The 14,181-nt window shown below is 43.0% G+C and overlaps 1 protein-coding gene across 1 annotated transcript; it reads right to left on the reverse strand.

Annotated features, from left to right (window-relative positions):
• Positions 1–808: 808 nt before the first annotated feature.
• Positions 809–13,666, reverse strand: LOC307234037 (uncharacterized protein). Its single transcript, XM_080005588.1, has 2 exons — positions 13,551–13,666; positions 809–3,374 (listed from the first exon to the last, which is right to left on the reverse strand). The coding sequence occupies exon 2, from the start codon at positions 3,164–3,166 to the stop codon at positions 1,355–1,357; it is 1,812 nt and encodes a 603-aa protein (XP_079861714.1). The 5' UTR covers positions 3,167–3,374; positions 13,551–13,666; the 3' UTR covers positions 809–1,354.
• Positions 13,667–14,181: the final 515 nt, after the last annotated feature.

Here is a 14,181-nt window from a genome sequence, read left to right on the forward strand (position 1 = left end):
ATCAGACTGATGGCTTGGACAGACCCACATCTGAACTATACAAGCATCTGAGTGGATCCAGTGTCACACAGAATTGTGTGACCCCGGATCAGACTGATGGCTTTCTGTGGGAGAGGAGCACAGAGTGTGACAGCTGAATGATTAATGGACGATTGAGAAAACAGGTATCAAGCCATACAAACGTGGTCAAACTAGAAACTGTCCGACAACACCCATCATTTTTGGGCATTGAGTATGTCATAATGCGTCAATATGTTAAGACAACCGTGTCACAGCCTCTTATCTAAACATGGTTGTGTCCGTGAGGATACAAACAGGGAATACGTTTTCAACTGACTCGGGTTTGAATAAAGGTCTCAATTTAAATTTTAGGGTTAAAACCCCAGCAGGGAATAATTTAATGTTATATAGTAGGCCTATCACCGGAGTCTACATTGGCTTTCTATGGAAATTGACAATTCTTTAATGGTTATTTCAATATTCTCAAAGATTACATTTAATCTTCTCTAAACTTAAATGTCAACGGACAAATATTGACTTAATTCGAGATTTAGTTAAGCAATGGAAAATTATAAAAACTTGACTTATATTTACTCGTGGCTTCTAAATCTGTGCATGCATTGGTATAACCGATAGGACATAACCTTTATCGGTGAAAATTTCAATCGGTACCAATAGTTCAGAACCCAAGTATCGGCCGATGTTATCTGCCTATTGGTTAGGCCCTAATCTGCTCATTTAAATAAATTAAACTATAGTAACTATCTATAGAAAAACAGGAACAAGACAGATTTGACACCTGGCACTGTACAATTTAGATCTTTTAATGTCAGTTCAAAATAACGCATAAAAATGAAATCACTTAAGAGTTAACAAAAATCACTGATTGACAAATCAACTGGAAATCAAACATAGGCAGCAACATGATCAATCAATCAATAGAATAGCTATCGATTAACCCCTGTCTTAAAAACTGTTTTATATTGTTCAATGAATTGCTGAGAGCAATTATTAAGATGACTCGTACACCTTTTTGGCATAAAGATAGCCTTTACAATCCTTACAATACAAAGTTAGAAAAATCCTCATCGGAGCTCAACTGGTTTAAACTGTTATAATTTGTGGAAATTAACCTATGAACTGCAACATACTCAACACTACCAACATGTTCGACTAGCTTGGCAATAACAAGGGTTTCTATTATGAAATTACAAGCAAAAAATAAATAAAAAATAAAATACAGGTTCCAGGTCAGGTTCTATATCAGTTACCCACAGTTCTCTGGGCTGTGAGAAAGCTGGTGCTGAAGGAAAGTCTCTAAGCTTGAGAATGTCTCTGTGCATCCAGTGCATTCCTAAAGAACTGCAGCGGCACCTCCTTCTTCATCCTGAGGATGGTCTTTATCCTTATCAACATCCTCTACATCTTCTGAATTGATCTTTTCCGAGACAGAATCGTGTTTTGCCACAGCAGCAAGAGATGTTTGTACCACATCTGCCTCTTCGGTACTTGAGTGACTTTCAATATGATTCTCCAAGGCAGAAGAATTCTTAAAGGATTCACTCGGTTCCTTTTTGTGATAGCGTAAGTGCCTTTGGTAGACACACAAAAGACCAAATTTCTTCCCACATTCCTGACAATTGTAATTCATCCTCAAGTTTGGTAACAACTTCCCGGTCTCTTCCCCCTTTGGCTCTTGTTTTTCTAAACCCTGGTTGTCTGAAGAGCTTTTGTATTTCCCCTCCATTAAAGAGTTCACTGCAGAGCCAATTTGCGGAACTGTATGTAATGCTATGTGTTTCAGTCCTGGTTTCTTGTCCAATTCAGCTTTGTGATACATGCCAATATGCCGTCTAACATCACAGCGCTGAGGAAAATGCCTACCACAGAAAACACAAGTGTGCATCGTCCCCTTATGGTATCTCATGTGCCGAGATAAACTGCTTGAGTGATTGAAAACACGATGACAATGTTTGCAAGGATGCAATTTGGCTTTCGAATCACCCCTCTTTCTACGTCTACCTCTATTCTGAATTTGTATTTTACTCTGAATCCTCCTTGGTGCTTCTTGATTTAACTGATCAATTTCTTCCTGGGTTTGATGGGTGCGATGATGCTCTTTTAGAGCTGTCAAGATTTTAAAACGCTCCCCACACAAACCACATCGGAATGGGGTAATGGAATATTCGGCAGCAATTGGTTCATCAGTAACTTTAACTTTTTCATCCAATGTTTTGTGTTTAATAGATGGACCGTTGCTGTGATGCATTTGACGTGGCACATCTTCTAGTTTCTTAAAGTGTGCTTTAACTTCGGATACAAGGGAAGCATCAGGTTCTTGTCCTTTGCAATGGTAGAGCGAGTGTGTCTGAAAATCTGACAACCAAAAAAAATGTAACCTGCACTTTTTACAAGCATAGGTTTTCTTACCCCTTTTTTCATGGCAAATCTCAGATTTGCCCAACAGTTTGGCAGACAAGTGATATTCTTTGTGATGGATATTCAATGCGTCCACTTTCAGGAAACGCTTACCACAAAGCCCACAGCAATAAAATCGCTCATGTGCATGGTCTTTTAAATGTTTCTTTAATTCCTCTCTACTCTCAAACATCTTACAGCACAATGTACACTTATAGCCTCTTTCGGCATTCTGATATTCCTGGTGACAATGCAAACTTAGTCGGCTGTTAAACATTGTGCAACAAATTTCGCAACGGTAATGGCTAAGTCCAGACTGATCCAAATTTAGGCCAGGCTTTGTTGGCTTTGCCCTACAGACATCCTTGTAAGGGGGGGAACAAGGTTGACAAGTTGGAGACGTCAATTTGGGAGAGGAGGTTAAATTAGCTGATTTGCCCACTGAAGAAGGATTAATAGAAGTATAATGTGAACTCTCAAATCCATTAATAATTGTCAGGGTACCATTTTCCTGTAGAACATACTCTCGAGGGAACTCAAATCCATTAGAAGAGCCATCTAAGGGAAACGACTCCAAAGGTCCATGAATGGCCATATGGCTTAAAACGTGAGAGTAATGGCTGAAACCATCACCACACTCAGTGCAGATGAAGATATTTGATTCTGTTGCAGGGTGTTTAGAGGCAAAACTCTTCAAGGAGTTGTCTTCCATCATGAGACTATGATATTGTCCTTGTGCTGGTGGCATTACTGGTTAATCCACGAATAAGGCGCAAATCTGTTCCAGCAACGCATACATTGTTTGCATGCAGAAAACAGGAACATTTGACAATTGATCCTCTCCTGGAAAGGGGAAATTATCCAATTGCTAACATGCACTTGAAATATAGGTGAAAAAGTTTACTTCCGATCTTCGTGTTCAGTGCTCCACTGCTTTACTGTTTATACATCAGGACCTGAGGGAGGGCAAGAAAAAAGGAGAAGATTAGTATCTTTTCAACAATTTATGTACAGACCAGGACAATTTTCTTATTCAAATAACGATGTATTATTCAATCAATTGATGAATAGAAAGATATGGAAATTTGTTACAAAACAAATATTTTATAATAATGGTTTGGGTTGTAATGGGAGACCTCTGTTAAAGAGCTCCATTGCTGAACTGGTGGATATTCATCATGGTGTCTACTCCAGAAAGCAACTTCCAAGGACCTTTGATTTGTGGCCACATGCACAAGTAAAAAGGTTATTTTGTGACCATTGTGAAATGACCCTTTAAATTTCTTTATATTTAGAAGTTCTATCTGTATTATGTACTATCCAAAGATAGTAGAGCCAATAAATAGTTAAAACTATGCTGGGAATGGATTTTTTTCATTTTCGTTTTACAATTGCACATTATAGCAGGGCATGGTGCACCTCATAATCTGACCAAACCCGAGCCCCTGGGTCATTTTTTCCATCGCACAACAGAAGGTAAGAAGAGTTAGTTGAAGTGTTTGTTTTTTACTTAAGAGTAAGTCCCAAAATCAGGACAAAGTGTGTGCTGTCAACAATCATATATAAATGTGTGTTTGAACATAGTTTCAAGTTTAGTCCTATACTTGATAACAATGTAAACATTACCAGTAACAAGATTCTGAGAGTTTCAGAGCCAACTCAACTATACATGATAAGTGAAATAAGGGCATAGTAAGTGATTAAAAAAGTTAAAAAAAAAAACCTAAACACAAATAAGTGATGTAGTTTAAAAAATTTAAGTATAACACAAGAAATAATAATAGTGAAAGCAAAACAGGTATGCAATGTAATGCTGATATGCATTAAAGAAACCAGCGGTAGACAATGTAAACAGTGTTTTTTCCTTATCTTAAAGTGGCCAAGTGTGTGGGGGTAAGGGACCAATCACTGTAGTATGGGTGTATGCTCTGTGTGCAAGTGTAAGTGTCAGCAATTCAGTAGCTTGATTAGATTCAACAAATTGTCATTGCAGAGTATAATTACTGATGCAACGAAATGCATTTCTCTATCCTAGTACCGACATATCTAGGAGCAGTGGGCTGCCATATTGCGGCACCCGGGGAGCATTTAGGGGATAAAGTCTTGCTCAAGGACACATCAGCACACTACCAGGAGGGATCGAACCAGCAATTTTCAGATAAGACGATCCACTCTACCTCCCGAGCCACTGCCCACGTGATGGGTCAAGACCGTCTCTGAACCTGCTGGTTCGTGTTCGAATGCTCCTGCAAGATAGCAGGAGCGTGAAAAGTCTGTGGCTGGAATGGCTGGTGTTAGGGAGGATCCGCTGTGCCTTCCTCCTGCACCGCTGGCTGAGGAGGTCCCAATTGGCTGGCAGCACAGTCCTGGTGATGCGTTGACCACCCTCTGCAGAGCACCAGGCCGTGATGCTGCCAGTCAGGATACTCTTGATGGCACACATGTAGAAGTTGTTGAATATCCTGCAAATGTCAGAGGAAGAAGAGCCGCTGTCTCGCTGCCAACACCTGCAGTGACCAGCTCAGATCCTCGCTGATGTTAATACCCAGGAATCTGAAGCAGCTGACCCTCTCCACTGCTGTTCCCTCGATGTGGATGGGGGTGTGCCCCCCTCCCTACAGCCTCCTGTAGTTCACAATCATCCCCTTGGTCTTGCTGATGTTGAGCAGGAGGTTATTGTCCTGACAACAGGATGTCAGGGCTCTCACCTCTGCTCTGTAGGCCGACTCGTGTCCGTCTGTGATGCAGCCGATGATAGTGGTGTCGCACGTAGTTGTTCCTCTGGTCCAGGTGAGTGAGGGAGAGTGTGCAGAGCAAATCACACCGTCTGTGGACCTGTTTGGCCTGTAGGCGAATGTGTCTAGTGTGGTGGGCAGATAGGATGTACTATGAGCTTTGACTGTCCGCTCAAAGCATTTCATGACAGAGGTAAGTGCTGTTGGGTGGTAGACATTTAGGCAACTCACATTGTGGACTGGGATGATGGTGGGGACTAAAGACTGGAGCACTAAAAGGTAAAGATGTCTGTGACGACATCAGCACCAAACCAACCAAGTTTTCTGAGCCGTCATAAGTCTTAACATGACCGGGATGCAGTTCTTGCACGACACAACAGTGACAACAACTGATACCAACAGTGGTTAGTTTTATATTAATCCAAGAGACTTTGAGAAATGCAATCAATGGCCTGGAGTACTTCTCATCTCCACCAACGTGGCCTGTTTGGTGGAAGCAGGCCAGGCCGGGCCAGGCAGGCTCGACTCTTCCTATAGGCAATGTAGTCAGCCGCCGGCCCAGGGCACCATCCCGAGGCAGGGCGAGGAGAGGGAGCGAATGGGGCGCATTTTGCCGACCTGTTTCCCCCTCATGGGCACGCTGAGGATGCCCATTTGCGATGCGCACGCCAGCGATGGGGTGCCCATGATCGGCATGCCAGATCAGTGTTTTTATATTATTTTACATCTTATGTAACAGAACAAATGTGTGATACGGTATAGAACGAAACTGTGTGTAATGGGGACATTCTCGATGACTCTCTCCCTAATCACTCCCTCTCCATGTGTTATGCACAGAAAATAATCTTGGCGAGTCTACGAGTCATCCCCTGTTCTTCTGTGCCCTGTCCCCACACTGTTTTTAGTAGTTTTATTTGTAGGAACAGGGCTCGGCTCTCCATGTTGCTCTCTTCTATCGGGGCACATGTAAAAATATATTTATGATCATGTGGGACAGTGCATTGCACTTCTGCCTCACAGCAAGAAGGTCCTGGGTTCGATTCCCACCTGGGGCTCTGTTGGTACCGCGCTCCGGTTGGTTTTCTCCTGACTAGGGTCCTTTCTGTGTGGAGTTTGCATGTTCTCCCCGTGTTCACATGGGGTTTACTCCATGTAACGTCAGTAAGGACCCCCCCAAAAACATACAGAACATCGTCGTCTGACCAACAATGGACATTTGTAACCTGGTCCCTGGAGGCGTCACTGTATGCTGCCCACTGCTCCTGGCTGCTGCCCGGAGAAAGGACAAGCCATGATCGGTCAAATGCAGAGAACTCATTTCACAGGCCACCATTTGAAGCATGTGTGTATGTGGTCCCCGTCACTGCATGAATGAATGTGTTGTGGTGTGTGTGACAAATAAAATTCTTCTTCTTCTTCTATTTATAATCCCTCATTAAAATATTATCCCTGTGCATTTTGTAAGCTATCTGTTTTATCATGTTATTTTAATGGCCACTCACTGAAAAAAAGACAAAAAAAACCAAAAAAAAACCTCTTGAATAATCCTAGTCAACTGAAGCGTTTCCGACTGATGATTCGACTCGTCAAGTCACAGGGGGCAGCCCTAGCGTGGAGTTTGCATGTTTTTCCCCCATGTTCACATGGGTTTCCTCTGGGTGCTCCAGTTTCCCCAATCTAAAGGCACACATTTATGGTAACACACTCAATGCCATTCACCAAGGCATTGGAACTGGAGTTGGTCCCCAGGCACATTGCTGTGGGGCCTCACTGCTCCAAAGTAGATAGGGAGCAGGGTTAATGCCGAGGACAGATTTATGCATCGGTATCAATAGTGTATCTTTGTATCTTCTTCTCCTGTGTCCTAAGGACACAGAAAGGAAACTACTTGGGAGAAGGGATTCAAATGACACATTGTATTTGTCAACAGTCTTATTTTAGTCTGCATTTTGAAGACAATCATTCCTGCTGGCAGTAGACAACAAAACATTTGAGAATATGGCATCAAAGCTAGGTTATACACTGAGCAATGTATGTATCTCAGCCCACTGTCATGCCAATGAATTACTGTCTTGGGACTATTCTCAAGTGAGAATATAAGTTAGTGCTAAGCTTTGTCTTCTCAGGCAGAGGATAACCCACAGGCCACTTTTCTCTGGGGATGCAAGGATTGCAGGTTTGTTATAGTCAATTTGTGTAGAGTGCAGTGAAAAAATTCACTTGCTCCCTGTTGGATTTTATGCATTATTGCACATTTTTCCACAAGGGGGGCAGGGGGCACAAGAGTTTGGTACATGCAATCTTGTGAAAGGGTTAACTTAAGTTAAGTCCTACCATATGAGTGACGTCATGGGTTCACGAGGCACATGGTACCACTATCAAAACAAAAAGAAAGAAAATAAGTTATGCCTCTCAGTCTTGAAAGTCCCTTTCTATGACTGTACTCATGACTGGAGAAAGTTTGGGAGAGTAGAGAATCTTATCAGTAGTAGTTATCCTGCAAAAAGATGTTACTTTGTCCAACAAGTCACAAAGAACCCTATGAAAAGACTCAAGTATCTGTAGGTTGCTTTAGCTTCAGCTAAGTACTCATGAATTCACTATTATACTCTTTTTACTCCCGAATTAGCGGGTTTACAAAACCCAGGTAAACTCGCTGAAAATAGGCGATTGACACCTTTCCCATTGCCAGGAGAAATGCAGTTTTTTTCTGGTGTGTCACGTTCAACACCATGAACACCTTGGAAAAAGGGGCGTGTCATGGTGCTAGTGTGATTTGGAACAAAACAGTAGAGGAGACAGCAACTTAAACAAACACTGTAAAACTTGGGGGGGGGGGGGGGGGGGGTCCGCTGTGGTGCCCGCACTCATTTCATGTTCCCCTGGGATGACAGTCATTAACTTCTGGCTTTGGTTTTGGAATCGGGTATGAAATGATCAAATGATACACGGATATTCCTGTCTATTAACACACCAACGCCCGGAACTTTGTCGCACAGATAAAGGGGCCAAAATTAGCAGGTCGATCCAGGTGTCTTGTTTACATCAGCAGATCAGAGGTGGAGTCGATTAAAAAAACTGTCTATTGCAGGGTCATTTGACCCGGGAGTTACCTTTCCCACTGATCACAAATGTCGGATATTAGCGGGTGTTACCAGGTTTTCGGTGCAGTCGGAAAGGAGTATTGAGAGACTGGGCCAAATGACTTCAAGAGAGTAGCAAGGAAGAAACTATTGCATCTAACAAAAACATGATATGGACAATATGATCAAATGTAGAACGGTGTTTCCGGCACAGCCCCTGTTGTGTCTGGAGAAAATCCAAACAAGAACCCCCTGCTCCTCCGGCAGACTGACAAGCAGCCTATACACCTCCATAGCAGCCATGACAGTGGCTGCTTTTGTGGGTAGGCAAAAAACATGCTGGGAAGCTGAAGCCAACCAATGGTGCACACCTAACTCATGATCACCCGCAGCAGCGAATCAGGACTCAAGGCCCTTCAAAAGGAGCAGTCACAAGTCAACAGGTAGCTCAGTCCACACTAAGCTCATGCCACTCACTACTTGCTTCTCTCCCCTAAAAGGTACTGAACAACAGCCACCGCCCAGGCGACAGGAGGACCCTCAACCTCCTGGGGAAACTTCAACCCCACTACTCACTTGGTGCTCCAGGGCCCAAGAAGCTTTCAACCACCACTAAGATTGTAGTGTTGTTCTGGATCAAAATTCCTATGAGCAAATCAGGCTAAAATAGCTGGTTGTTGGGTGACAGAGTAAAAGTTATGTTGATGGTTAACACTGATTTTAGGTTTGATTCCCCGTATACATGTAGTCATAAGAAATGGCTATATGTTTAGAGATGGCCCAGATCGGATACCCACTATCTGTATCATGCCAATAGAGGCAAAAGCACGGCTATGCTAAGCTCTGTTCCATGAACTATGCACAATTGGCCGTTAACAAGATGGCTTGGCTCAATACATGGGACATGCCATCACAAACAGAAATACACAATTTTGCTTGCTGGAGGAGAAATAGGGACATTTCTTTCAGCAGGCACCTTGACCATATGCAACGGGTCAGCAACTATCCTTGGATTTGATTGGACACATTTTGGCATACCTCAAAATACGACAGGGAATTTTCTAAAATTCTAAAATATTCCGCAACCATTCCAAAAAATTTTTAAAAATCAATTAATCAGCCTTTTCTCATGGAAATACTGAAATTATTAGTACAAAATTGCTGTAGCCCCGACATTGCCTAATTTAGTTTGAAGAGGCAATAACTGCTCTTTGGTATGGAACTTCTGCGTTTCCTTACCTGTTGCGTCCGCTGCAGCACAGCCTCTTTTACGAGCTACACAGGTCCCGACAGATCTTTGTGGTTGAGTACATTCCAAACGCAGAGCTACGCTTGTGTAGTCCGGCAAAAATAGAAGCAATGCGTCAATGCTTGCATTTCAAGTTCTGAATGGGCGCAATGGAGACGAAACAGACAAAACACAATCGGAAACAGTGTAGTCTGGAATTATTGCCACTGTGGTCTTATAAGTTGTTCAGCAAAACACATCAACTTCTGCAAGTGCTGGTGTACACAGCATAGGGCAATTACAATGGAAGTTTCCAGCATGATTCTGTGATTCAGCAGCCTAATTTTCTGCAGAGAATTCAGCTTTCAACGATCACAGATTTCTGTGGGGCTTTACGGGTAAACAGGATAACTTGCAATAAGAATCAAGCCGGCAATTCAGAAAAAGGAGCAGGACCAAAGCGTGAAGTTCTGTTACCCCTAAGCCAACAGCAGCCTGATCAACTATTTGATTGTGCATACAAGATTCTGTTAGCTCTTGCAGTTATTCTATCTGACCCTGCCTGAATTCCACTCAACTAACAGCAGCAGCAGCTTCCCAATGCCTGAGCTGGGAAATTGTAGCCTGGGAACCAGTCGAATCTACGAGCTCATGTTTTATTTGGTCTGCAGAGTGCGTCTGGTCTCAATTGTATTGAGACATTTTAGTCCGCCACCCTCTTGGTAACCCCCCTTGGAAATCTAAAGTGAACTAAGATTCCGGACTAATACGCATTCGCAAATTAGTGTGGCGATGTCAGGCCAGGGAAATTTTAAAACAGGTGCAAAAGGTGCATGTGTGTAGCTCTTGCCAATGGCCAGCCTCTAGTAGGGATATTAACAATTAATCAACTATCAATTAATTGCTAATAATTTATTACGATTTTGTCTTATCGATAACAACTTAATCTGTGGTCTTGCTATGAATCAACAGCCAGGAAGTAGTAGTACTCACCGGAACGACAGGGGGCAAAAAAAATGCCCAGTGGAGCAGGAAGTAGTAGTAGTAGTAGTAGTAGTAGAAGTAGATGAAGGCTTCCAGAAGAACGACAAACGACAAACTTGACTGCCCGTAGAAAACGGGAACTTCTTGATGCAGAGGAGGAAGCTATGTTTATTGTTGCTCAACAACTAATGCTCTGTTCAGATGGAACGCAGTACATGGAAATGGGATAACGGCACTTTCTGAAAAGCACAGGGGAGAAGTACGAGGGAGAGGTACGATGGCAAAATAAAACAAGTGATATGTTGCTATGGTGATGACTAATAAAATATTTTAAAAATGATTGTGTGTCTGTTATTATATATAAGAATTTAAGTAATGTTTAATAATTGTATTAGTGTCTCATTGTCCATAAATGCATCAGACTTGATCTGCTTCCTAACATTAATGACTTTAACAACTTATCAGTTGATGAAATTCCTTTTAATTTGTATCCCTATCCTGTAGTGCACTTACTTTCTCTAGGAACAAACCAAATGCAGAAGCAGAGTGTTTACCACACATATTCCTTTTTATTTGAAATATATGATTATCTTATATAACGTCAATTGTGAGCTATAATGTATCTAGAGAACTTTCATTGTCTGCACTATAAATGATATTGATATTTAAATAGAAAAGAGAGATGTTATCATATTCTTTAACAATGAGACAGACATTGAAAAGAGCCGGTCTGTGCACGTTAGCAGGCAGAATTTTTTTTAATTATATTTCTGTACTATCTTACAGCTTGTGTTGTGCAAACGCAAGCCATGACATGTAAGGAGACAAGGTTATAATCTTTTCCACTATGCCCCCCCCCCCAATTGCTCTGGTTTGATTACTCAAATGCTGATGTTGGTTGTGCTATGTACACTGCAAAGATGCATTTGTTCAGTCAAGTTTTAGGTTTTCAAAATCTCAATCTTGACGGAAAAAAATAAAAACAGGGGAGATTCCCATTTAGTCTCTGCGGTTCATCCATTTAGCCTCTGCCGTTCATCGTGTTTGTACAGCACAAAGGCTATAAGTCTTGTCTTGTTGCCTTGTTATGCACTTGTATGTTAATTAAGATCAACATACAAGTGCGATGCTTTATTTTATTTTGAATAACAGATACACTAGAATATCTACAGTACATATAAAATATATACTTAATATGTTTGTATATTTGTGCCAATAACAGTCACTCTGATTTCAATGACAATGAAACGACAGAGCTCTTGCACTGAACTGAATGAATGAACCAATGGACCAACGCACATCAATTGTATAGAAATCACTATGCCAGTAGTTCTCAGCGTGGGGCCTGGGATCCAAGAGGTCCCAGCTCAAGCCCAATTCTAGGCATGGGGGGCAATGCCCCACCAAATGCTCCGACTGCCCTTCACCAAACCGACCCCGCTTCACCAAATCGACCCCGCGTCACCCCAAAATTTAAAAATAACTGAAAACGATTGTATATTGTCTGTGTCGAATTGGCCAGTCATTGAAATAATTTAAGTTCACTTATATCTGATTGGTTGGCCTGGCCACTTTCTCGCTACATTTAGCGACTTTTCAGACCCTCTTATGGACTTTATTTATGAAAAGCAACTATCAACAAATTTAACGACTTAGAGAATCATGGAAAACGCGAGAAATATATTCAAATATATAATTTCTGCTCCATGGCATGGCTGAAGTTATTTCACAATACTATGACCAATGTCCCACTTTGAGTTTACCTTCTGATTATGAGGGATTTTTTTAAATGCTGCATTTGACCGTAACGCCGATGAAAAGTCCAGTCTGGGAACGGGTCTTGAAGGAAGCACATTTATGCTGACTTCAGACTGATATTCCACTGCCCGACAGGTTTTGGAGATTGCTGAGCAAAGCCCCAGATCAGGGGAAAATCATGGGGCGCTCCCGTGCCGCTCGCAACGCGATCCGACTGCTTGCCGATGCCGGCGAGATACCGTGCAGGTTTAATATCTCGTCGTGTCGGGGTCAACAGGCCGACGAGCTACAGCCAATGAGAGCAGAGTGGGGGGGAGGGTGAGTTGGGCCGGAAGGGGAGACGGCGGTGCACGGAGCAGCAGCCAGGAACACACAAACCTATTTCACTCTTCTTCTCGAGTTATTTTTTTCATATATTTCTTATTCAAAATCTGCTTTTATTCTCCCCCCAGTTAGCAAGGATATAATAAAATAGAACTAATCCTGTCCCACTCGTGGTTTCACTTCTTGCGCGTGTTTTTGTGACAAGACGACAGATTCCACCAGGCGGTGAAAGACCTTTTAATGTGTGACCCCTATCGCCGATCAGTCATGTAGTGTGCAAACCACACGGCTGCAAGATCCCCGATCGCAAGACGGAAAGTTGTGCGGTGTGAACAGTCCAGCGATCTGACTGGCGACGTTGAAGGTCGTGTGGTGTGGCGCGTCCATGGCATCGGAGAAGGGGGTCCGTGCGGAGTTGCGCCTCGCATTAGAGGCAACTGGCAGCTGGTGCAGCTCTACCGCCCCCCGTGGCCACCAGCACGTACAGTCTAGCCAAGGACCAGGCACAAACAATGAGCTTTACAACACGTCGTAACGTAACCCCGACGCTCCCTCTTACATACTTGGGTTGGCCTTCAGGAACAACGCTTTGCGACCAGTCAACATTGATTACTGCGCACCGGACCAAAGCAGCATAGAGCCCGGTCTGTCCCGGCAAAATGATTCCGAGTTGGCACGTCGGCACCAGATAATCATGATAATTACGAAACAATAATATATTTGTCCACCGTAGTTTCACTGTTATCTCCCGAACTACAGCATGTAACAGCGTATGGCAAGCTGTTTTTTTTTTTTTTTTTTTTTTTACATTTAATCCACGAGACCACCCACAAAGTACGAGTAACTTTCAAGAGGCGACGCGCTCGCCCCGCGGATTAAAACGTCGAAACGGCTTTGCCACGGGCATGGAGGCTCGGAACCGAGAGCCAGCTAGCCAACACCCAGCCCGGGTAGCACGGCACGGTGTTGCCATACGGCCGCCGTGCGTCGCGCCGTCCAACACAATCGTTCATGGCCTACCGTGCATCTCGGCCAAGCGAATCCCGACGTTCACAGCGTATATCCGCTCCGCTTTCTGCTCGACGATCCCCGAACTCTCGTTGGAGGAAGCGGTATTATGGGCGAACAATCCAAGATGGCGCCGGGTGAGCTTGAAGGCTTGAGCTGCGTTCATGTCGTAGGGGAGATTTTTGGCGATCGCAAGGGGGGTCTGTTCGGAAATGCCGTTCGAGAGCCGAGAGGCACCGCAAAAAAAAAACAACCGAAAAAAGCAGTTAATGTGCTTAGATATAACCAGACGAAATATCGAATCCAGTGACCCCTAAATATTATATAGGTGGTGATATAGACAAAGAAAAACCATATATATATTTCCATGTGTAAACTGGCTTGTGATACATCCATTATTTATTCATTTGACATTACTATTATTACTCTTATGGTTTTATTTTGTTTAAAAATAAGATTATTCGCACGCCATCATTTGCGCAATTGAGGTTGTTTGGTGTCTTTTAGTACATCCTGGCGTCAAGTGGGTTTCTCCCATATGATTTGAATGCAGCATTATGCCGCGTTCGAGTCACACGGAAGTGACTGTAATTACAACCTTCTGAGTGGGAAAAAAGCGCTCACGCAACGCTCAACTCAAATT

Source organism: Zeus faber (assembly GCF_960531495.2).
Source record: "Zeus faber genome assembly, chromosome: 8".
NCBI classification, from domain to species: Eukaryota; Metazoa; Chordata; class Actinopteri; order Zeiformes; family Zeidae; genus Zeus; species Zeus faber.